Source organism: Ostrea edulis, chromosome 2, assembly GCF_947568905.1.
Source record: "Ostrea edulis chromosome 2, xbOstEdul1.1, whole genome shotgun sequence".
Classification (NCBI taxonomy): domain Eukaryota; kingdom Metazoa; phylum Mollusca; class Bivalvia; order Ostreida; family Ostreidae; genus Ostrea; species Ostrea edulis.
Genome location: NC_079165.1, coordinates 80,174,121 through 80,196,816, shown reverse-complemented (window position 1 = coordinate 80,196,816; position 22,696 = coordinate 80,174,121). Strand labels below are relative to the sequence as shown.

The following is a 22,696-nucleotide window of genomic DNA, read 5'->3' as shown; positions in this document are numbered from 1 at the left end:
CGACATCATTTTGCTATTTACCTGTGATTAACTGGCTTGACTAATTTTCGTGATTGAGATACTTTTTAACAAATACTAAGAAATTAAAGGAATAGTCTAACTTTCCTCATACTCTCGCGACTTTGCACGGGCGCTCGTGCAAAGTCCCGATAGTGAGAGTTTGGGGAAAGCGAGACTATTAAGGATGTATGCTACACCCGAGACATTTGATATGGATGAAAAATGGAGGATATGTACAACAATATTTTGGAATTGAAAACTTTCAAATTTACTTTATTTAGTAAAAAAAATGCAGTTTTAGTTGAAAGTAATCTGAGAAAAATTTAAAACCCCTGCAGGACTCAAACACGCGATCTACAGTTCAGCAGTCGACGTGCTAACCTACTGAGCTACTCACCTAGGAGAGAATTTTAAAATTTGAATAGACAAATATTGCTGATATTAATATTTTCATCCATGTTTTAAAAGAAAGGCAGCCATTATGACGAAGTAGAGTACCTCCTTAAAGGAATGCTAAACTGGTTCACGGCGACTATTTTTCTTGACCGAGAAAATTTGCTTAAAAATTTAGAAACATTAAAAGACTAGCAAGAAATATTTGCAATGACGAGGTTCTTGTGAAAATTTCTCGCTCGCGAATAAATGTTGGTTTACAGTATTCCTTATCATGTGATTCAGTGACCTTTAGACTTACAATAATAGGTCAAGGACACTCTTCATGTGAAGTTTCTATAAAATATTATTTAAGACAATCATTTACAGCTAATTGACCTTCTCTAAAAATTAAATGGGGTTACCCTTAAGCAAGTTTCTCCGCCAAAACTGTATTTGGAATTTCTTCAGGATACCAAAGTTTTACATACTCGTAGACAGACAGACCAAAATCACATGCAACATATCCCGTCTTTATTAAAGGGTCCGATACACTAACTCATATCCGTAACACCCACAACCTCTCCAAAATAACACCTATGCAAGCATTTCAAGACAATAATTATTTTTAAATGCTTTCCAAATATTGCATCTTGTATATGAATAAATACCAAATATTTGATCTCGATCCAGAATGCAAATAGACCTCATTCCAAATATTGTATCTTGTAGATGTATAAATATAATTTTTTTTATCATACACCCAGAATTCACATAGACTTCATATCATAATGGTATGAGGTACTACAAAGAATCTCTCAAGACTTCGATCTCGACCCACAAAATCAATTTTCATCTGTTTCAGCAGAGACTGAAAGGCCAGATGAAGTACACAACATCAAACATAATAAACACATTTTGTTGATAAAGAAGCCAATAAATCACAATTTTACACATCGCTTAGTATTCGTTCCAAGATCCATCCGCAGGGTGTTCAAAAATTGTTTATTCATTCAAAAATTTAAACAACATATACACTTGACTATCCCATTGTCTTTCAAACAGTCATAAAATACAAGGTTCCCGATGCATTGATTGCTTGGGGTGATAAAGCTACAGGGTATCTCTAAAACTCGGTGATTTCTACAGACAGTGCATAAAGATCAAACGGAGACAGACACTAACAATAGTTACAGGGAGAAGCTATGCTGTGACATCAGACAAGATGGCGGAATACCCCAAGTCTGATGCATGCTGAGAAGACAGGACACACGGGAAAGAGGAGGCACCACACCCATAAAAAAACCAAGAACAAGAGAGAGTCAAACAATTTTATTTTATAAACAAAATGAGGTGATGAAAAATGCAACTACTTCAATAATATCATGCCTTCGTGGCATTAAATCACTATAATCTTCTGAATTAACATTACATATACATCATTATATCACATAACATCTTTGTTATCAATTTATTCATATTTAACAGTTATATACACATATCTTAACCAGTAAAAAAAAAATCACCAGAGTTCAAAGGTCAGATGGAAGATTGTAGGCTGCCCAAAAGGTTGAAAGATCCATTGAGATAAGAGGCTGTACAACAACAATTTTCTGGTTGGTTGCATGATTTTGCACACAATACTGAGAGTGAATGCCATTGGAGGATAGTGCTGTCCAGTGATTGGCGGAGAGCTTTAGTTCCCGCCCTTACCTGCGCTACAGCTCACGGCTGGCGTTGGCCCACCAGGGGGAGCAATAGGTTTTGTTGTGTTGTTGTTTGTGTTGCTGGTTTCTTTTGATAGCTCTTCTGCCTCTTTCTGCTTTCTTTCCTCAGCATCTACAGCAAAACAAAGAACATGACCCACGAACCATGAAAAATGGCCTAGCCTGGGATATTGATAATTTCTGTATATAATAATCTTCGGGATATAGGCTTTCTAGAAATGTTTTTCTTTTTTTCATATATTCTATACTTTTTTGTTAATATGACGTTGAATATTGTGGTATTTAATGTTAAAAAATTAACATTTCGGGATACACGTCACAACAATAAACCTCCAATGACCATGTACAATGTACATGAACCTATAAATCTCTGAATTTATCAAGTTATATGCACTCAAATAGCTAGAATGGCTTATTCAATGATCATAATAAGCATTTTTGACCAAATTTGGGAAATAGAAATAAGAAATATTTTGGAAATGATGTTCAAAGCCGTGATTGTTCAACTTTACTTTTAAATTATTTTTACTTGAATTTTAAAATACTGAAATAAGAAGAATAAATATAGTATGTAGTTTATTTACATGGTGGAAGAAGTGAATCATTGGAACAATTCTGTTTCATATCATATTCCATAGTTTTGGGTTTTTTTGTTTTCTTTCTTTCTTTTTTTTTTTTAGTATTAAAACGACCGAGTATCGAAAGCAATGGTAACGAAATAAGTTGACACCGCGTCTCGTCAAAACATGTTCAATTCGAATTTACTCGGAATTACACGTTCAACGAGCATTTGCTGTGAAACCTGATTAAAGGAAAATTACTGTAGACACCTAATAGTAAGTATCAAATGATCTTTTTGTTACATGTACATGTAGATTTCATAGCGTGAATAATAACAACACAACACCGATATAGGGGATCAGAGTCAGTATATTATTGACTCTGAAAATACGATTTGAGAAATGATACTGTATACATTTTACTGTATTTATCTTGATCAATAATTGTATATTCCTATACGTATTAATCATGTAAATATACTGAGGTCTTTCAACCAACAATTTTTTTTAAATGTTTGTGCAATACATTATTGACTGACAGAACGTAATTCATGAGCTGTGATCTAAAAATCTTCCAGGCATTAATATAGATTTGAATAGAATTACATCTAGATACATATTTGAAATAGGATATATCCTAAGGCACTGTAGTTTTAAATTGTTTGGATTATATTGCATTTACATGTAATGTATACATGCTTGTAAATGCCACAGAATGAGAAATAATCTAAATTGGCCTATTTTGATAATGTTCCCAAAATAGAAGCATCATGTAGATCTATACAGGAAGTAACATTTACAAATCATGTTTGTTGTTTGTTATTTGCCAGTTAAGTATCATAATGATAATACTAGTAGTTCATAATAAGTCATTCTGCTAAAATCAAATACCCTTTTTATTGTCAACAAATACATCACTGGTAGAAAGGTTATAAAGCTTTTATCTAGCACAAGTTTCCATATTCTACAGGTTTACATATGCCAGGAAGTCCTCAAAAGCAGCTTTAGGGGTTCCCAGGACTGTTAGACTTTCACTGTTGTCAAAATCCAACTTATTTTCTCTTTTCTCAAAACTTCAGCTCTCAAAAACTTGTTTGATTAATTATGTCACTTCTGTTTTGTTGAACATGGTGTTGTCGGCAATAGGTTCAAGTTCTTCTATGTCTTGTTGTAGGTGATTTGTACAGAAGCGAGCGCCGGCAGGAATGATGGCCTCTTTTGAAATGAAGATTTCATGCCTTACTCCTACTGGTACTACAACTAACTTTGGACCTGGTCACTCGCAGATACAGCATGAAGTGTGCCCTCTTGATGTACATGGGGATGGGAGTGATACAGAAGGGGGACTAATTGGAAGAACTGCTGCTGCTGCTGGTGGTGCTGGACTGTCTTGAATCTGTTGCCTAACCAACTTGATATTCTTCTGTTTAATATGGGAGCAACACACACACTCTGGCATATATTGCACAGAAAATCATGATCAGATGGTGCCCTCCCTATCAGAGTGGTGATCACTGACCTATATTTCTTTGAAATCCTGGATCTGTGTTTTGGTTTTACTCTCCATGGACAGTTGAAGCAGAGAAATAATTAGGGACCACTCCTTGGCATATCTGGAATATTTATGTCGTATACATGTAATTAAAATATACAATTTGGGTTGGATGAAAATCTTATCTTCATGTTAAAACCCATTAGCCTAGGTTATTTTTCCTAAAATCTAATTATAAATCAATTAACTTGTTAATTAATGCTTGGTGAATCAATTAATAAATTGTATTCAAAAACTTGGAATTATTTTTTTTTCCACTAATAAACTGAAAATGTGCATCTTCAAATGTTTTGTTGATTAATGTCATGGGGTTTACAACAATGTATATTACATGGTTAATTTATTTCTATTATGTAGTCCATGTAAATTTCTGTGGAAACGAGGAAGTTATTTATATTCGGTCTTTCCTATCCCGGGGTAGGAAAGACCGAATATAAATAACCCCCTCGTTTAAGTCCATGAGAGCCTGAAATCTCCCAACTTGGGTCTGTTTAATGGACCCTTCCAAAGTCCTTTTTTAAGGAAAAAGTAAACCATTTTCCTAATCCAAAAAGAAAACTGGTGCAAAAACCATGCACATCTCCATACATGAAATAATATAAATAATAGAAAAATTATCAGTAGTATTGTAATACATTTTCGGGGGGTGGGGGTTTGCCGTTTCCCCTTTATAGATTTTTTTTCCTAACATTTAAAACATATCTTTTCAATATCAATTTTGTCTATAGCACAAAATAAAAATTCTAAAATCAATTAAAGCGTTTGATTTTCGTGTGTATATATAAAACAAAACGAAAGAAAAAAACTAGGATCCTCCACTAGTAAACTGTTTTCCATTTAGAGTTATTGCCCTTCAACCGAAAAAAAGTAAATATAATTAAGAGAATACTCTACATTTCAACACAAGTTATGTCAAATATTATTTAACAAGATATATTTTGATATGTATTTAAATTAACTACTTCATTAAAAATAAACTTTCTGTGTGTTTTTGTAGGTGTCTTTCCACGTATATACAAGGGACTTATGAATTTACGAACTTAAATAGTTGAAGTTGAAAACAAAACAATAAATTTATCTCCGTTCGATGTATGAATATTGTGCGTTCAAGTACAAATGTAAAATAGATAGAGCTTACAGCCGTGTTTGACATTGTCGTAATTAATATTCGGACATTTGTTAATGTAACACGTTGCTACAACTTTACAGTTATGATTGACAGACTTAATATTTTATAAGAAACTTTGAACTGTAGCCTATATTAATTAAACGTAGATCTACATAATTTGTAAAAATTATGAGAACCAATGGACAAATTCATACGATAGATCATACTGTCTGAATATATATCACACATCTCCATGCGTAATACATGTGTACATGCTGGGCCTGTTTAATTGAAATGTTTACTGGGGTATTCCTAGAGAGAATGTTCTATCGTTAAAATGATAATGTCCTACGGCACCGATTGTGGTGAGGGCCTGTCCCGAGACACAGATTATTCTAACTAGGGTATTCCGTATGGCCGAATAAGTTTGTACTGTACGTTTGATTCGAACATTCATTCTGTTTCGAACAATATCATTTTTAAAGTAACAAAAGGTAGGGAAATCGGTACTTTTAAAGCCATCGGAACGGACTTCGGAATCAAACATACACGATAGGTCCCCCCCCCCCCCCCCCCCCCCCCCCCGTACCTTTTTACCATAGGCCATGACTCTCATATTTACTCGTTTAGATATTGATTTTTTTATTTTAAAAAATATATAAGAACATAAAAACTCACCTCTTTGCTGTTTCTTTTTGAGTCGTATCAACTGTGTTAGTTGTATGTATTGACTTCCTTGGAATCTGACGTTTCCAGACGACACTTTTGTTATTATTATTTTTTTTTTTTCGACATGGCCGCATTGCTTACGAGTTAATTTTTTTGATGGAAAGTGTTAATCTAACTTTACATTTTAATTTTAGTTTACAAAATTGAGTCGTGAGTAATGCGGCCCATGTGAATTTATAGACTGAAGTTGGCAAATTTATGCGATTTTCCCGGAAAACGTGAAACTGCGGTAGGTTTGGGCATTTACTTGAGTGCTTTAAACATCCGGTGTGAGGAAACGATTGCGCAATACAACTTGGCTCATGTTATGGATAAAAAATATAATCTTAGATTTATTCTAAAGTGTTCTTTAATTTTTCCAAATTTGGTAGGCCAAAAATGGCATATTGTGGGTCATGTTCTTTGTCCAGTAGGAATATTGAACTTCATTAAAGGAAAATTTTGGTAGAAATTGAATCATGGAATGTTTACGAAATTCTGATTTTGAAGAGGTCAATCATTGGTATATAATTAGACACTGTGTGACAGAGCTAATAAAACGAGATACATTAACTCACCTTTTGCAGTGAGATACATTAACTCACCTTTTGCAGTGAGATACATTAACTCACTTTTAGCAGTGAGATACTTAGTGAGAGCTCTCACCTTTAGCAGTGAGATACATTAACTCACCTTTTGCAGTGAGATACATTAACTCACCTTTTGCAGTGAGATACATTAACTCACTTTTAGCAGTGAGATACTTAGTGAGAGCTCTCACCTTTAGCAGTGAGATACATTAACTCACCTTTTGCAGTGAGATACATTAACTCACCTTTTGCAGTGAGATACATTAACTCACCTTTAGCAGCCTGAACTTTCCATTTGTTTTTGTTGTCTGCTAAACAATCAGACCACGGCGTGGACAGTATATATTTACCTGTAAACAATGAAATAAAAACTTGTACATTAAGCTTCAATATTTACATCAACCAATGTGTTGTCAGTAATAAATCTATGTGTTGTCAGTAATAAATCTATGTGTATTGTCTGTAATAAATCTATGTGTATGTTGTCAGTAATAAATCTATGTGTTGTCAGTAATAAATCTATGTGTATGTTGTCTGTAATAAATCTATGTGTTGTCAGTAATAAATCTATGTGTATGTTGTCAGTAATAAATCTATGTGTTGTCTGTAATAAATCTATGTGTTGTCAGTAATAAATCTATGTGTATTGTCTGTAATAAATCTATGTGTTGTCAGTAATAAATCTATGTGTATTGTCTGTAATAAATCTATGTGTTGTCAGTAATAAATCTATGTGTATGTTGTCAGTAATAAATCTATGTGTTGTCAGTAATAAATCTATGTGTATGTTGTCAGTAATAAATTTATACTGTTTCAATGTATCATACTTCTAGATGATATAGAAACTTATTGTTTATGAAGTATGTCTAGTCTAGATGTCTGTGTTACGGGGATACTGGTATATAAACAATGGAAACAAAGGTTGATTTTGGCACAAGAATAAAAATTTTCCAACACTTCCAGTTTTTGTACTTCCCTATAATACAAACAATTTAGAAAGTTATTTATTTCATACAACAGTGCTTTCAGGGGTGGGGTTATGGTTTGTGGCTCCACCCTGGCACTGGGGAAGGGTCATGGTTTGAACAAAACTATGTGTTTTGGTTCCACCCTGGCTTAGAGGTTATGGTTTAAACATACTTGAACCTATACATCATACGAGGATGTTTGCAGACTACTTTGACAAATCGTAGCAGTGTGGTTCATGAGATTGATTGATTGATGTTTTCCGCCACACTCAACAATTTTTCAGTTATATGGTGGTGCCCAGTTTTTATTGGTGGAAGAGAGAACCCATGCAGACACAATGTACCTGGGAAGAGACCACCGACCTTCCGCAAGTAAACTGGGAAACTTTCTCACTTACCAGCGCAAGTGGGTTTCGAACCCGGGCTGAGCAGAGGTGAGAGGCCTTGTGATTAAGAGTGCGATGCTCTAACCACTATGCCATGGAGGCCCTTGGTTCATGAGAATATTTATTGAGAATTTCCCACATCTTCCTATGTAATATTTTACAACCCTCAGAAGTCAAGACCTAAACAAACTTGATACTACACTACGTGAGGACGCTTGCACATCAATTGAACAAATTGTAGCCTAGTGGTAAACGAGATGATTTCGAAAGAATTCTTGTAAATATTAAACCTCTATTGAAGGTTAATCCTGGCCTCAGGGATCATTGTTTAAATGAACTTGAATCATAAACATACATACACTGTATGTACAAAGATGCCTCATGCATATTTGGGTTTTTCTGGTTTATTGGATTTTCAAAACCTTAAAACACACCCCATTTCCACTAATTCTTATTCACCTCCCCTTGCAAAGAGGTCTGGTCTCTCTTGACTCTCTTTTACCCACTTTTGGTTAAACCTGGTCCAGTGGAGGAAAACATGATAAGAAACTCATGGGTCACATCGCTTACCTGAGTCACCTTGGCCTACATTTTAAGATTTTACCTATATGATTGCATGTAAAACTTTGATCCCTATTGTGGCCCTAACCTACCCTTGGGGGCCATGATTTTTACAAACTTGAATCTACACTATGTCAGGAGGCTTTCATGTAATTTTGTGGCCCAGTGGTTCTTGAGAAAATTTTCCCTACATTTGTAAAACTTTGATCCCCAATTGTGGCCCCACCCTACCCCTGGGGGCCATGATGTTAACAAACTTGAACCTGCTATTTCAGAAAAGCTTTTATGGAAATCTATACTTTTCTGGCCCAGTGATTTTCCCTATATATTTGAATGTAAAATTGTGACCCCCTATTGTGGATATATCAGTATGTAAAACTTTGATCCCCTATTGTGGCCCCATCTTACCCCAGGGGGTCGTGATGCTAACAAACTTGAATCTGCACTATGTCAGGAAGCTTTCATGTAAAGTACTTTCCTGGTCCAGTGGTTCTTGAGAAGAAGATTTTCTAAGGTTTTACCTACAAGTTCGCATGTAAAACTTCCGACTCCCTATTGTGGCCCCATACTATCTGTGGTGGTCGTGGTGGTTCATGATTTTCACAAACTTGAATCTACACTATATCAGGAAGCTTTCATGTAAATTTCAGCTCTTTTGGCCCAGTGGTTCTAGAGAAGAAGATTTTTAAATGACCTCACCCTATTTTTGCATTTTGTGATTATCTTCCCTTCATTTAAATAAACTTGAAAGCCCTTCATTCAAAGATGCTTTTTGCCAAGTTTGGTTGAAATTGGCCCAGTGGTTCTGGGAAAGAAGTTGAAAATGTAAAAAGTTTACAGGCAGACAGACGACGGACAACAGGTGATCAGAAAAGCTCACTTGAGCTTTCAGCTCAGGTGAGCTAAAAATGTGAAACATTCATGTCCAAGAAACAAACATACAAAAGTTGATCAGAAAAGTTTGCTTGAGCCATCAGCTCAAGTGAGTTAAAAACTAAGAAGAAAAGCTGTGAAACAAACAGAAAAAAATCTCAATTTCCTCAAAACAATATGCCGTTCTATCAAATTACAAAAAATGAAAGTGCCATGGAGCAAAGCAAATGATTGTACAAGCACAGCCAACAGACAACAGCCATCTGTTACCTGACTTTCTGGTCAAGCGTGCCTCTTTATTGCACACTCGATGTAATGAATTTGTACTCGTACTTTTGTCTGTTTTGTCAAACACTTCTTCAGAGATAGCGTCCTCAGATCGAGCTGCTTTCTGCAGAGGGGTTAGAATTTTCTCCAACATCTCTGTCATCACAGCAAAACTGGGGTCAACAATGAAATCAATGAAACCTAGAACAAAATACTATCCAGTTTAATCATCATCGCAATATGTCTCAGTATATAAATTGTGTAAATCGATTCCATGCATTTCCTGTCTCAGGTCTAGCTTAATCAAACTCATAAATTCTGCACAATATTACATTTGATTCATCATCTTCCATGATCCCCTCTTTACATGAAGCAGACTTGACAATTACCTAGCAGTCACCCCCCCCCCCCCACCCCCCTGTATGTAGATTCAATTGTTATCTATCTGTGACTAGGCCACCATAGTTTCTCCCAGTGGTGAGATGACACCCCCTTCCCCCCGTATGTAGATTCAGTTCTTACCTATCTGTGACTTGGCCACCAGAGTTTTTCCCAGTCACATAGTGGGGAGATGACCCCCCCCCCCCCCCCCCCCCACTTGCCCCTGTATGTAGATTTAGTTGTAAACTGTTACCTTCTCTGTGATTTGGCTACCAGAGTCTTCTCGCCTGTTACATGTAGATTTAGTTGTTACCTATTTGTGACTAAGCTACTAGAGTCTTCTCGCGGTCACACAGCGGGGAGATGACCCCCCCCCCCCCCCCCCCTCTCCACCTGTATGTAGATTTAGTTGTAAACTGTTACCTATCTGTGACTCAGCTACCAGAGTCTTCTCACGGTCACACAGTGGGGAAATGGCGAGTCCCAGCTCCTGCTCCCGGTCCCCCTGCTTGAAGAACTCCTCCAGGAGTTGGCTGGTCCAGCGCCGATGGAGATTCCAATCCTTTGCTGGATGACTGATGTCAGCACAGTGTAGAACCAGGGACAGAGCCTTCTGTTTATCTATGCTGAACAAACAACCATAACTATAGCGTGTGTAGATAATGGACAACAGACAAACCACATAAATCATAACAAGCATTGGGTACACTGAATCTGTATGTACTAACTTCTCTGGCATTCCTAGCAGGTTCTTCATGTTCTTCAATTGTTGAAAGTGGAAAGACATATCTGTTGCCATCACCATTTCAATCACTAAAGCTCGGAATTCTCTACAATGTTAAAAATCATCATCACCATTTCAATCACTGGAGCTTAGAATTTTAACTGTAAATGATCAGCACTTAATAATGAATAGTAAAGATGAGGAGAGAGATCCCAGCTATATTACCTGTCCTCCTCTTGATTAAGGGGACATGTTACCTGTCCTCTTGATTAAGGTGACACATTACCTGTCCTCTTGATTAAGGGGACATGTTACCTGTCCTCCTCTTGATTAAGGTGACATGTTACCTGTCCTCTTGATTAAGGTGACACATTACCTGTCCTCTTGATTAAGGGGACATGTTACCTGTCCTCCACTTGATTAAGGGGACATGTTACCTGTCCTCCACTTGATTAAGGGGACATGTTACCTGTCCTCCACTTGATTAAGGGGACATGTTACCTGTCCTCCTCTTGATTAAGGTGACATGTTACCTGTCCTCCTCTTGATTAAGCTGATGTTACCTGTCCTCCACTTGATTAAGGGGACATGTTACCTGTCCTCCACATGATTAAGGTGACATGTTACTTGTCCTCCACTTGATTAAGGGGACATGTTACCTGTCCTCCTCTTGATTAAGGTGACATGTTACCTGTCCTCCTCTTGATTAAGGTGACATGTTACCTGTCCTCCACTTGATTAAGGGGACATGTTACCTGTCCTCCACTTGATTAAGGGGACATGTTACCTGTCCTACACTTGATTAAGCTGATGTTACCTGTCCTCCACTTGATTAAGGTGACATGTTACCTGTCCTCCTCTTGATTAAGGGTACATGTATTGTTACCTGTCCTCCTCTTGATTAAGGGTACATGTATTGTTACCTGTCCTCCTCTTGATTAAGGGGACATGGTACCTGTCCTCCTCTTGATTTAGGTGACATGTTACCTGTCCTCTTGATTAAGGTGACATGTTACCTGTGCTCTTGATTAAGGTGACATGTTACCTGTGCTCTTGATTAAGGTGACATGTTACCTGTCCACTTGATTAAGGTGACATGTTACCTGTCCTCCTCTTGATTAAGGTGACATGTTACCTGTCCTCTTGATTAAGGGGACATCTTACCTGTCCTTTTGATTAAGGTGACATGTTACCTGTCCCCTTGATTAAGGTGACATGTTACCTGTCCTTCTCTTGATTAAGGTGACATGTTACCTGTCCTCCTCTTGATTAAGCTGATGTTACCTGTCCTCCTCTTGATTAAGGCCAACTTTTTAAAAATATCTGTTTTATGGGAGCGCCGACCCAAATTTAGGCAAAATTGAAATAAAAATAAAAGTACCCGTTCATTGTTGAATGAGAAAAAAATAAAACATCAGTCTGGTTCCCGTGCCCGTCACTCATTGATCACTCGTTTAGAGTGATCAATGAGTGGCAGGAACGGGAACCAGACTAATAGGGGTATTTATAAAGACATGTCATTGGCTGATTCCACAGGTATCATCCAATCAGAGACTTTGAACGTATGATGATATTTAGCTGGAAAATGAAACCGTCGCGCCAAGATGTCAGCCCTCATGGCATGAGGTATTTTGATCGTGATTCAAGAGTGAATCTCACTTTCTCTGTCAATGATGTCATTAACGAAATGGGCGATTCTGTGGCTGTTATGAAATATTATGGTAAGGGTGACATTGAAGTGGACATCAGTGTTACGTAATCTCAGCTGAGATTCAGCTCGGCTGGATATATGGACTGATGGTCATCCAACCGAGCCGAATCCCAACCAAGATTACACTGTTATGTCCCAGGTTTGCAAGACTTCGGGTGTGCATTATCACTGAAATATATCATTGACACAACCTGAAATGTCACTATACATCTTTCAATACTGTTTGTTTATAAAAGCACACGTAAAAGGCAGATAAAGATTGAGACTTTAACAAAATCTATGACAGAAGAAGTTTTGATGAAATTGCTCCACAAAAAAAAAACACGATCTGTATATCAATTAAATGATGACACATAAACAAGTCATTTATTAACACATATAGGGCGGTGACAGTGTCCGCATGACCCGTATGCTTGAAGTAGAACTGACTAGAAATCGGAGGGAAAAAAAATAAAAAATTTCCATCCATTTATTTGTTTTATTTTTAGGACCGACTGCTTGAATTCATAACTTTTATTTTTATTTCAACCCCCCGGGCCCCCCCCCCCCCTGCCCGACACAATTTTCCCGTAAAAAAAAAAAAAAAGAAAAGTTGGCCTAAGGTGACATGTTACCTGTTCTCACAACTAAAGTGTTAAGTTACCTGTACTCCTCTCGACTAAGGTGATTGAGAATGTTGGCTTCCTCTGATCTCATGATTCGGAATGAGGCACATATATGGTGGTTCTCCAGCACAGCTTTATCATTATACAGTACAGCAAATTCGGACCTACAACGATGGGACAGCTGTCAACACAACCGTAAATAAGAAACTACAGATTGTTTTTATGAAAAATAAATGTCTCCCCAGCTCCCCATATTGGAAAGGCTCCAAATGAAACCTCCTTCCCTTAATGTACTGCATGACATGGAGGAGAAAGCATGAGCAGGAACATAGCCATTATGAACTCCGATAAGCCATAAAGGAGAAGTGTTCACAAACTATTTCACACCCCACACCCCTCTGATCCACTATAATTATATAATAAGGATAACAATTGGATCCTCCTGTCCCGACAATATGTACATCTACAAAATTTAATGACATTGAGAGGAAAAGTGTTCACAAGATTTTGTGACAAACAAACGGATAGACAGACAAAAGCGCAAAAACAATATGCCTCCCCTATATGAGGGGATACATATACAGCCAAATATTAGTTTCATGTAAACAATAGGCATTTCCTAAACAAATCTACAGAAACACAAGTACGTACTGCTTGTCAAGATTCTTGTACTCTGTAACTAGTATCAAACATGTGCTCACAGACTCATTAGGAAACAAGAGAGGTCAATGAGTCACAATGGTCACCCATATCACCTTGGCCTTGCTGTTCCTCAGAAGAATTTTTTTTTGAAGACTTTTTACCCTCTATATTCCAACAACAAAATTTGACCCTATATTATGACTCCACTGTAGCCATCATGGTCACAATTTAACGAAACTCGAATCTACACCATGTATGAGTGCTTCAATATCATATTGCTATCGTAGCCTTGTTCTGGAGGTAAAGAATTTTGAAAGACTTTTTTTGGTATATTCAATATTATGTAAAAAGAACTGTTCCCTGAATTTAGCCCTATCCAGTCCCAAACAAAAAAACAAACTAACTTGAATCCACACAACTTGGGAATGTTTGCATAACAACATGATTTAGTGTGGTACTGTGATTCAATCTAAAAACAAAAAAATTCCTACATGTTCTCATGCTAAACTTTTAATCCCTGTCTGTGTCATACATGTAGCTCCATCCTAGTTGCAAGAGCCATGATTTGATCAAATATGAAACTGCACCATTTTGGAATATTAATACAGTAAAAACTGACTATTCCGACACCTGTGTAATCTGTTTCACTGGGCATTTCGATCCTTAATTTCATTCTCAATTTCATATAATCTGTGTTTTTTTAAAACCGTTTATTCCGACACACTGTGTACTCAACAAAATATTGTCTCCCGGTGCCTGTCGGATTAAACAAATTTCACCGTATGACTAATAACCAGTGATTCTTATGAGGATTTTCAAAATTCTAAAAACGATTGCAAATATACTAATCATGGCTTTGTAGTTCTCTCCCCTCCATGTAACCTTTTGAATTCCTTCTGTGAGCTAAACCTACCCCAAGGCTATTGACTTGAACAAACTTTAACCTCACTACCTGAGAATGCTTGTATATTAATATGACTAATAGTGGCTGTGCTGATCTTGAGAATTGTTTTAGCATACATTGCCATTTAGGGCTGCAACGGGTACCCAAAATAACCGAAAACCGTGGGTCGTGTTGTTCGGGTCGGGTTCGATTCCATTTTTCGGTATTTCGGTTTAGGTTTGGTTTTTAAAATAGAATCATTATTCATCAAAATCCTCAAAGGTGGCTGTATTTTGTTAAATGATGGCATTGTGGACAAAACTGTAAATAATGACAGTATATTTAAGATATGTTGGACGCATTGAAAATACGCCACAGGAGCAACATCGTCAATGACAAAACACTGAAAACATGAATGGAAACGAGTAGAAGTGACAACGCTGTTTCTAGTACCAATGGATGTCGACTCTAAACCTCAGTCCACGTCCCCGAGTAATTATTGTGACAAAATACAATAAAGGTTTTTGATTTTAACTGTATATTTGATTTTTAAAATAGTCATATAGACCCGAACCGAAATACCCGAACTAAAAAATTTAGAATCGACCTGACCCGAATATTTTTGAAACCGTGACAGCCTTATTGCCATTTTAACCTTTGATTCCCTATTGTGGCCCCATTCTATCCTCTAGGGTTAAGATTTTAATGTTAAACTTTGATTCCATCCTCCTGGGGCCATGATCTATTCAGAATCTACATTATATCAGGAAGGTTTGATATATGTTCCGCATTTTTCTTGAGAAGAAGATTTTGAAATGCCCCCCTCCTCCAGTTTATCTCCCCTTGGAATGGGGCATATCCCTTCATTTGAACAATTTTGAATCCCCTTACCCAAGGATACTCTGTGCCATGTTTAGTTGAAATTGATCCAGTGGTTCTAAAGAAGAAGTTAAAAATATGCAAAGTTTACAGACAAACAGATGGGTAGACATGGACTACATAGAACAGGTAATAAGAAAAGCTTACTAGAGCTTATTAACAAGATGAGCTAAAAAGCTATGCATCTTCAAACATATTGTTGGTAATGCTACAAAGATGGGAACAAAGCCATACCCTGTTTGAATGTGGAAATTATTGGTAGTTCCTGTGTGTTCATAATCATGTATCAAAGCTGCAATGATGGTGGCAAACACTTCAAGGTCTGTTAACCAATGCTGAAAATAGAAACAGATTTGAAAATCTGCCTAAATCCAACTTCGCAAGCTATAGCAGCAGGTCCTAAAATTCCATTTAGAAAACTGGAAATCATGTCTGATTGCAAAAAGTAATTCCTATTTTTTTTCTCTGTATGTGCATACATTGGTAGCAAGAGGACATGGTCATCTAGGTACAGACCCTGAAGCATGCTACTACACCTCCAAAGCGTTTCGTTTCGTTCTGCGCAAACCATTCACCGTTCCGTGCAGACTGTTCAGCGTTCTGTGCAAATCGTTTCGTGCAAGAATCGTTCCATGCATGATTAAGCCACGCCCATAGAAATGTGCAGATCGTTCAAACCACGCCCTTAGAAATGTACAGACCATGCAATTCATTTCGGCACGGGATGTAGGACAGGTAAACATTGTTGGGAATTTGACCAATTATTTCAAAATGTCTATATATTAAAGACGGGCTTTCAACAGAGAAAATCTGCAAATGATCGAAAGAAAACAATTTATTATAAAACCACCAGGCAGAGCAAAATCCGATGCCACTTTCTCACCCTTGGTAGTTTCCAGCAATTGCAGAGACATGTAATATCTCTGCCCTCGTTATTATATTAATTTTATTTCTTTTGTATATAGAAATAATTTATTTGTCTTGTTACATTTGTATGATCAAGTTTCTTTTTTTTAAATAAAAAATATTTTCATCAAAATCGTTTATCGGAACTGTCTGGATAATGCTAAGACCGACCTGTGTATAACTTGTATATTCTATGCAAATTTCAAGGTCCATATTTTTTTTACCACAATAGAGGTCAGCTAATCCGGGGTATTTGAAATTAACATTCGTACAGAAGGTGTGAAAATCGGCGGGGGCAATTGAAATATAACAAAAAAGATGTTTGTATCTTTTGTCTTTTAAAAAATAAATGCAGTTTTCTATAGGTTTAAAATTGAGGAAAATGCAAAAATCTAATTAAAACTGAATGTTAGATCCACTCGCATATTGCATTATTTGTTTTATCTATTCATTTATTTGATTTATTTCTCAATCTATTTCAATCATATTTTGATTGTTTCTTTTTGTTTTGTATCTTCCCTTCTAATCCAAGATGACAGGTTTTTATCGACTGGCTAATTCTATGTCTAGATGCATCCCCCCCCCCCCTCTTTCGCCCGAGAATATGTTCCAGTCTTACGAGAATTTTTTAAAATCATTTTATCTGTTGTTGTACACGTATGTAAAAATGTATAGGTTTATTCAAGATCTGTCTTTGAGAAGAGGCCTGGAATATACAAATTGCACACGTGTTTTAACGACACTCAAATTGAATGTACAAAAATAGCGATACAGACGCGACTTTTTCAATGAATTTAATAGAGATGCAATGAATAAATAAAGTTGAATGATAAATATTCCATGACGTACAATACAATTTATGCATCGTTTTCCTTTATTTCCGAAGTTAAAAAATATTCATTTCCTTTTATTCCAACGTGTTCGTAAGTCATTAAACTATTCCTTGTTTAAACTAACCCCAGGATGAAACAAATTATGCCAAAAAAAAAATCAAAGTGTGCAGGTCATGCCTAGCGTTTCGTGCAGACCATTCACAACCCTCTCCCCGCCCAAATAATATTTCAATCTTTCCTGATGAGAAGTTTCTTTAAATCATTTTGTACGTTTTCATACACGTACACATGTAAAGGTTTATTCAACATCTGTCTTTGGAAATAGGCCTGGAATATACAAATTGCAAATGTATTTTAGCGACACTCAGAATGAATGTACAAAATAGCGAAACAGACGTGACCATTTCATATTCATTTTCAATGAATTTAATAGAGCAATAAATCAATAAAATTTGATTAATCAATATTCCGTGACAATATGATTTTTTTTCTTTTATTTCCAAAATAAAAAAAAATTCATTTGTTTTCATTCCAACGTATTCATAATTAAGCCATTGATCTAATAATCAAAAATGAAATTTACCGCGTCGTACATGAGCAATCATTTTAAAATGAATCATTATCATTTCTTTCTCAACCTTTTTTTAATATCTAGAATACTGCAATTATATTGAAACTATTTGAACCAAATAATACTGAAAAAATCAAAGTGTGCAGGCCAGGCCTACCATTTCATGCAGACCGTTCACAAAGCGTGCAAGGCACGCCTACAAAGTGGTCAGCATTTCGTGCAAAGCGTTCACCGTTCTGTGCAGACCGTTCAGCGTTTTGTGCAAAGCGTTCACCGTTCCAAGCAAGAATCGTTTCGTACCGTTCAATGCAAGTGGTGTAGTAGTACGCTTCAGGGTCTGTAGCATATATATATATACTCACCTATAGGTCAGTTTGCCTGTAAGTCGGTTGTATATTTTGTAAGCTATTTTGGAGGGATTTGCCATTGACCCGCTTATAAGTCAGTATAACATTTTTCAAGAATCGGTTGAAAATTTCAAATCAATGCTCTAACGTTTTCACCTCTGTTTCAAATAATATTTGTGAAATGTGCTGATATTTATTAATTTTCTCAACAATTCAATTTCTATAATATACACTTAAATTAAGATGAATAAAATCATTAAAGTAGTAAATACTTGTACTTTATGCATATAATCCTAGAATATATGAATAATATATAATATGTCCAGTCAATGTTAATCATAATAATCGTCAGAGTATGAAGTTGTTTGGAAATACTATACATTACGCTGGCCAGAAAAATGCTAATATTCTAAGGACTCACCTTTAAGTCGGTTATAGAGTTTCGGACCAATTTTTAACTCCCAAAAATCCGACTTATAGGTGAGAATATACGGTAGCATATCTAAGATCTCTGCATGGTTTAAACACATGCTTACTGTAAGCTCACAGTCTGTCTGATGGTACAGGCCATTAATTATAATATTACTAAGTGATCTTTTCACAGATCACAACCCAACAGAGTCCATTCATGCTGCTGATACTTCACCTCGAAGGAGAATTGACCAAATATGGTAGGAAGTCTGTCAGTTGGTCCGGCCAGCTTACTTAGGGACAGGTATACTGTACTACATATAGTATACTGTATGGTTATAGTACTATAATTGTACTTACTGCCAGTTTACTTTGGGACAGGATATAGTGCACGGTCTGAGCCACGTCCGCTCCGTGGACCAGATTATGGTATGGGTTCTTGTACTTGCTATATCCCACTTCTAATTGCAGCAGGAAAGAGTCCAACATAGAACTATTTATCTTATATTTAGTAACCAAGTCATATTTTTGTAACAGTTCATAACCCACATATTTCAGAGAGTGTCCATCTGCAGCAGAATTTAATGAAAACACATCGAACGACCAATCGTCCATGCCCTGAAAAACAAAGTCACCAATGGATTCATCCCATATTGTCTATAATTTATATGAATATTGTGATATTTAGATTTTTAGATTATGGGATTCTACTCTAATGTAACTGCTATGTTAATCGTGCATTTTGATTGGTCAATACAATGAGCTGAGACATTTAGAGGAGCATTAAATAACAGAGTTATTGGTAAAGAAGTTTTACAAAAATGACATACAAACATGATATTAATGCCCAATAGATCCAAAATAATTTGCAAGTCATGAACATCTTTTATTGAGAACAACAACCAAAACAATAACAGGTAAACAGTAATTAGGTTAAATGCTGAAGTGGGGAATCTTAACTTATATCTTTCTCTAACAATTTACAGGCTTTTACCAACTTTTGTTGACATGTTGCTGATTAAACATTAACACTTGCTGCCTTTAACAGCTACAAGTCTTAATTCCACACTCTTTCCTTGCTGCATGTTACGTCTTACCTTGAGGAGCTGCAAGACAGCGGGGGGAATATGTAATGTGGCAGAACTGGAGAGCCTCCTGTAAATTCTACAGCAGAAAACAGTGCTCTGTTAACACTTTATATAAATGCACTTCTATTTCATTTCACATTATCAACTTGTGACATACAATATAGCATGGTTTTTTGGCGAGACACAAATTTGGCAGCTTTGGGTCTACAAGGTATGCCACTAATTTTGGTGGAGAATATTTTGGTGAACTCAGTTTTATTTATTCATACAATATATATATTCTAATATACTAATATTTAGTGATTTTTATTTTGATGAATGTTTGGAAATTGCTAAAGGAGGCCAAAATTACATACCAGCCAAAAATCCCAGCTATATGGCTATATCACATTTGTAAATCCTGATAACATTTAATTTAGACATTATATTCTGTTACAACCTCCATCTGGTCTCCCTACCTGTCCACCATGATGCCCGCCCGAATGGCATGGGCAACACTGCGGAATTTGGGTTTTTCCAGTCCTCTCCGCCGGACATTGCTCATTGACCTGGTGAAGGTTAAGGCCAACCAATCTCTGACCTCTGTGGGGACTGCATCGGGTTCTACTTCGCTGAGTTCATCGTCCTCATCAGTAAGTCTTCTACAAAACCAAAAGTTACAGGTCAGTAAGTTTTCTACAAAATCACAAGTTACAAGTCAGTGAGTCTTCTACAAAACCACAAGTTACAAGTCTGACTGTTTTCTAGAAAACCACAAGTTACATGCAGTCTGAATGTTTTTTTTTTTTTTTTTTTTTTTTTTTTTTTTTTTTTTAACAAAACCACAAGTTACAAGTCTGAATGTTTTCTACAAAACCACAAGTTACATGTCTCAATATTTTCTATAAAACCACAAGTTACATGTCTCAATGTTTTCTATAAAACCACAAGTTACATGTCTCAATGTTTTCTACAAAACCACAAGTTACATATCTCATTGTTTTCTACAAAACCACAAGTTACAAATCTGAAAGTTTTCTACAAAATATGTTAAGTGTTATACAAAACTATATGTTAAAGTCAATAAATCTATAAGTGAAATATTCTCGAGAGGGACGTAAAACAATATTCAATCAATCAATCAATAAATCTTCTTTAAAACCACAAGTTACAAGTCTGTATGTTTTCTACAGAATCACAAGTTACAAGTCTGTATGTTTTCTACAGAATCACAAGTTACAAGTCTGTATGTTTTCTACAGAATCACAAGTTACAAGTCTGTATGTTTTCTACAGGACCAGAAGTTATTAGTCTACTATAGAAACACAAATCTACATGTTAAATCCTTTTGATGAAAATTTCAAATATTTTTAAAAAGTTTCCTTCAAAGTTGCAGTTCACAACTCGTAAGTCAAAACTATAACGTACATACTATCAAACTTTCTAATGCCCTACTTTTATAATTTGAAAATTATACAAATTATCGCAATTATAAGTGCATGGTTAACAATATCGTCTGTTTGGTTAAAATGTATTTGTTTCAAGTTGGCAAAAAATTGGATCACAACTGTAATTACCAGATCATGAATGGGCATGTTAAAATGCATTACACTCGATTACGATCGATTCATTCTGATGATTGGTTTTCAAAAACCTTGGTTTGACTGGGTTCTATATATTTAGTCATTTATAAAAAAACATGAAATTATACTCAATATAATGCAAAACATGTCTGCACAAGAACATGACAAGAACTGTTCGTGTGCATGGTCAAATCTGGGTGCATGCAGTTCATAAGAATTTGTTTCATTTACTAAACCTGCCTGTTGGGCTTGCGTCTTTCAAATGTACTGTAAAAAAACCCCAAATAAAGCTAACCTAAATTAATTTAAATTATCACAGGTTGCTAGAATTTCAACAGAAACCATCATCATTAAATAATGGGGTATTGAATGGTGTGATTAAACCATCATCATTAAATAATGGGGTATTGAATGGTGTGCTTAAACCATCATCATTAAATAATGGGGTATTGAATGTGTGATTCTCTAACTTTAGGGTTACATACCCATTTGTTTTTTGAAGATAAAGGTCAATAAATTATGATTAAAGACAAAAATATTGTTTTCTAACTTGCTATCCTTTATACTGATCAATAGTTATATTTAAAACTCAGAGAGCACAGACTTCCAAACTACAGCCTTCTTTGTCGAAGTTTTATTACTCAGAGCCCACACTTAATATTGCTAATCCACATTTCTTAACTTCAGCTTCTTTGTCCAAGTTTTATCACCCAGAGCCCACACTTGTTAATCCACAATTCTAAACTTCTGCTTCTAATTTGGATCTCCGTACAATATTAGATGGGCTAATTTACAAAATGAAATTCTAAGCATTGTTACAGTACGACTACACAGTTGCATGCAATGTTACACTAATACCACAAGTTCGACACCTTGTTACACTAAGACCACAAGTCCGACATGTAGTTACACTAAAACCACAAGTCTGACATGTTGTTACACTAATACCACAAGTCTGACATTTTGTTACACTGAAACCACAAGTCTGACACATTGTTACACTAATACCACAAGTCCGACACGTGGTTATACTAAAACCACAAGTCCGACAAGTGGTTACACTAAAACCAAAAGTTTGACATGTTATTATATACACTTAATCCACAAGTCTGACATGTTGTTACACTAAAACCACAAGTCCGACACGTGGTTACACTAAAACCAAAAGTCTGACATGTTAATTGTTATATATACTTAATCCACAAGTCTGACACGTTGTTACACTAAAACCACAAGTCCGACATGTAGTTACACTAAAACCACAAGTCTGACATGTTGTTACACTAATACCACAAGTCTAACATTTTGTTACACTGAAACCACAAGTCTGACACATTGTTACACTAATACTACAAGTCTGACATGTAGTTACACTAATACCACAAGTCTGACATTTTGTTACACTAAAACCAAAAGTCTGACGTGTTGTTACACTAATTACCAAAAGTCTGACATGTTACACAAATACCACAAGTCTGACA

At 36.0% G+C, this 22,696-nt stretch overlaps 1 protein-coding gene and 1 long non-coding RNA gene across 51 annotated transcripts in view; one reads left to right on the top strand and one right to left on the bottom strand.

Moving 5' to 3' along the window:
• Positions 1-1,689: 1,689 nt before the first annotated feature.
• LOC125682373 (dual specificity calcium/calmodulin-dependent 3',5'-cyclic nucleotide phosphodiesterase 1A-like) overlaps positions 1,690-22,696 on the bottom strand; it is a 196,329-nt gene continuing 175,322 nt past the window's right edge. For 32 of the 50 annotated variants that reach the window (XM_056154997.1, XM_056155004.1, XM_056155000.1 and 29 more), the window contains 10 exons: positions 20,112-20,294; positions 19,663-19,729; positions 18,926-19,183; positions 15,732-15,832; positions 13,132-13,257; positions 10,782-10,883; positions 10,477-10,679; positions 9,676-9,873; positions 6,890-6,967; positions 1,690-2,211 (listed from right to left, as the gene is read on the bottom strand). In XM_056154997.1, coding sequence (XP_056010972.1) covers positions 2,069-2,211; positions 6,890-6,967; positions 9,676-9,873; positions 10,477-10,679; positions 10,782-10,883; positions 13,132-13,257; positions 15,732-15,832; positions 18,926-19,183; positions 19,663-19,729; positions 20,112-20,294 — 1,459 coding nt within the window. In that variant the 3' untranslated portion in view covers positions 1,690-2,068. The remainder of the gene's footprint in view (positions 2,212-6,889; positions 6,968-9,675; positions 9,874-10,476; positions 10,680-10,781; positions 10,884-13,131; positions 13,258-15,731; positions 15,833-18,925; positions 19,184-19,662; positions 19,730-20,111; positions 20,295-22,696) is intronic. The other 18 variants (XM_056155018.1, XM_056155025.1, XM_056155008.1 and 15 more) reach the window with 1 other exon arrangement.
• On the top strand, positions 2,225-4,491 carry LOC130051895 (uncharacterized). The gene is made up of 2 exons (XR_008800156.1): positions 2,225-2,935; positions 3,834-4,491. It is a non-coding gene; the product is annotated as an uncharacterized LOC130051895 (long non-coding RNA).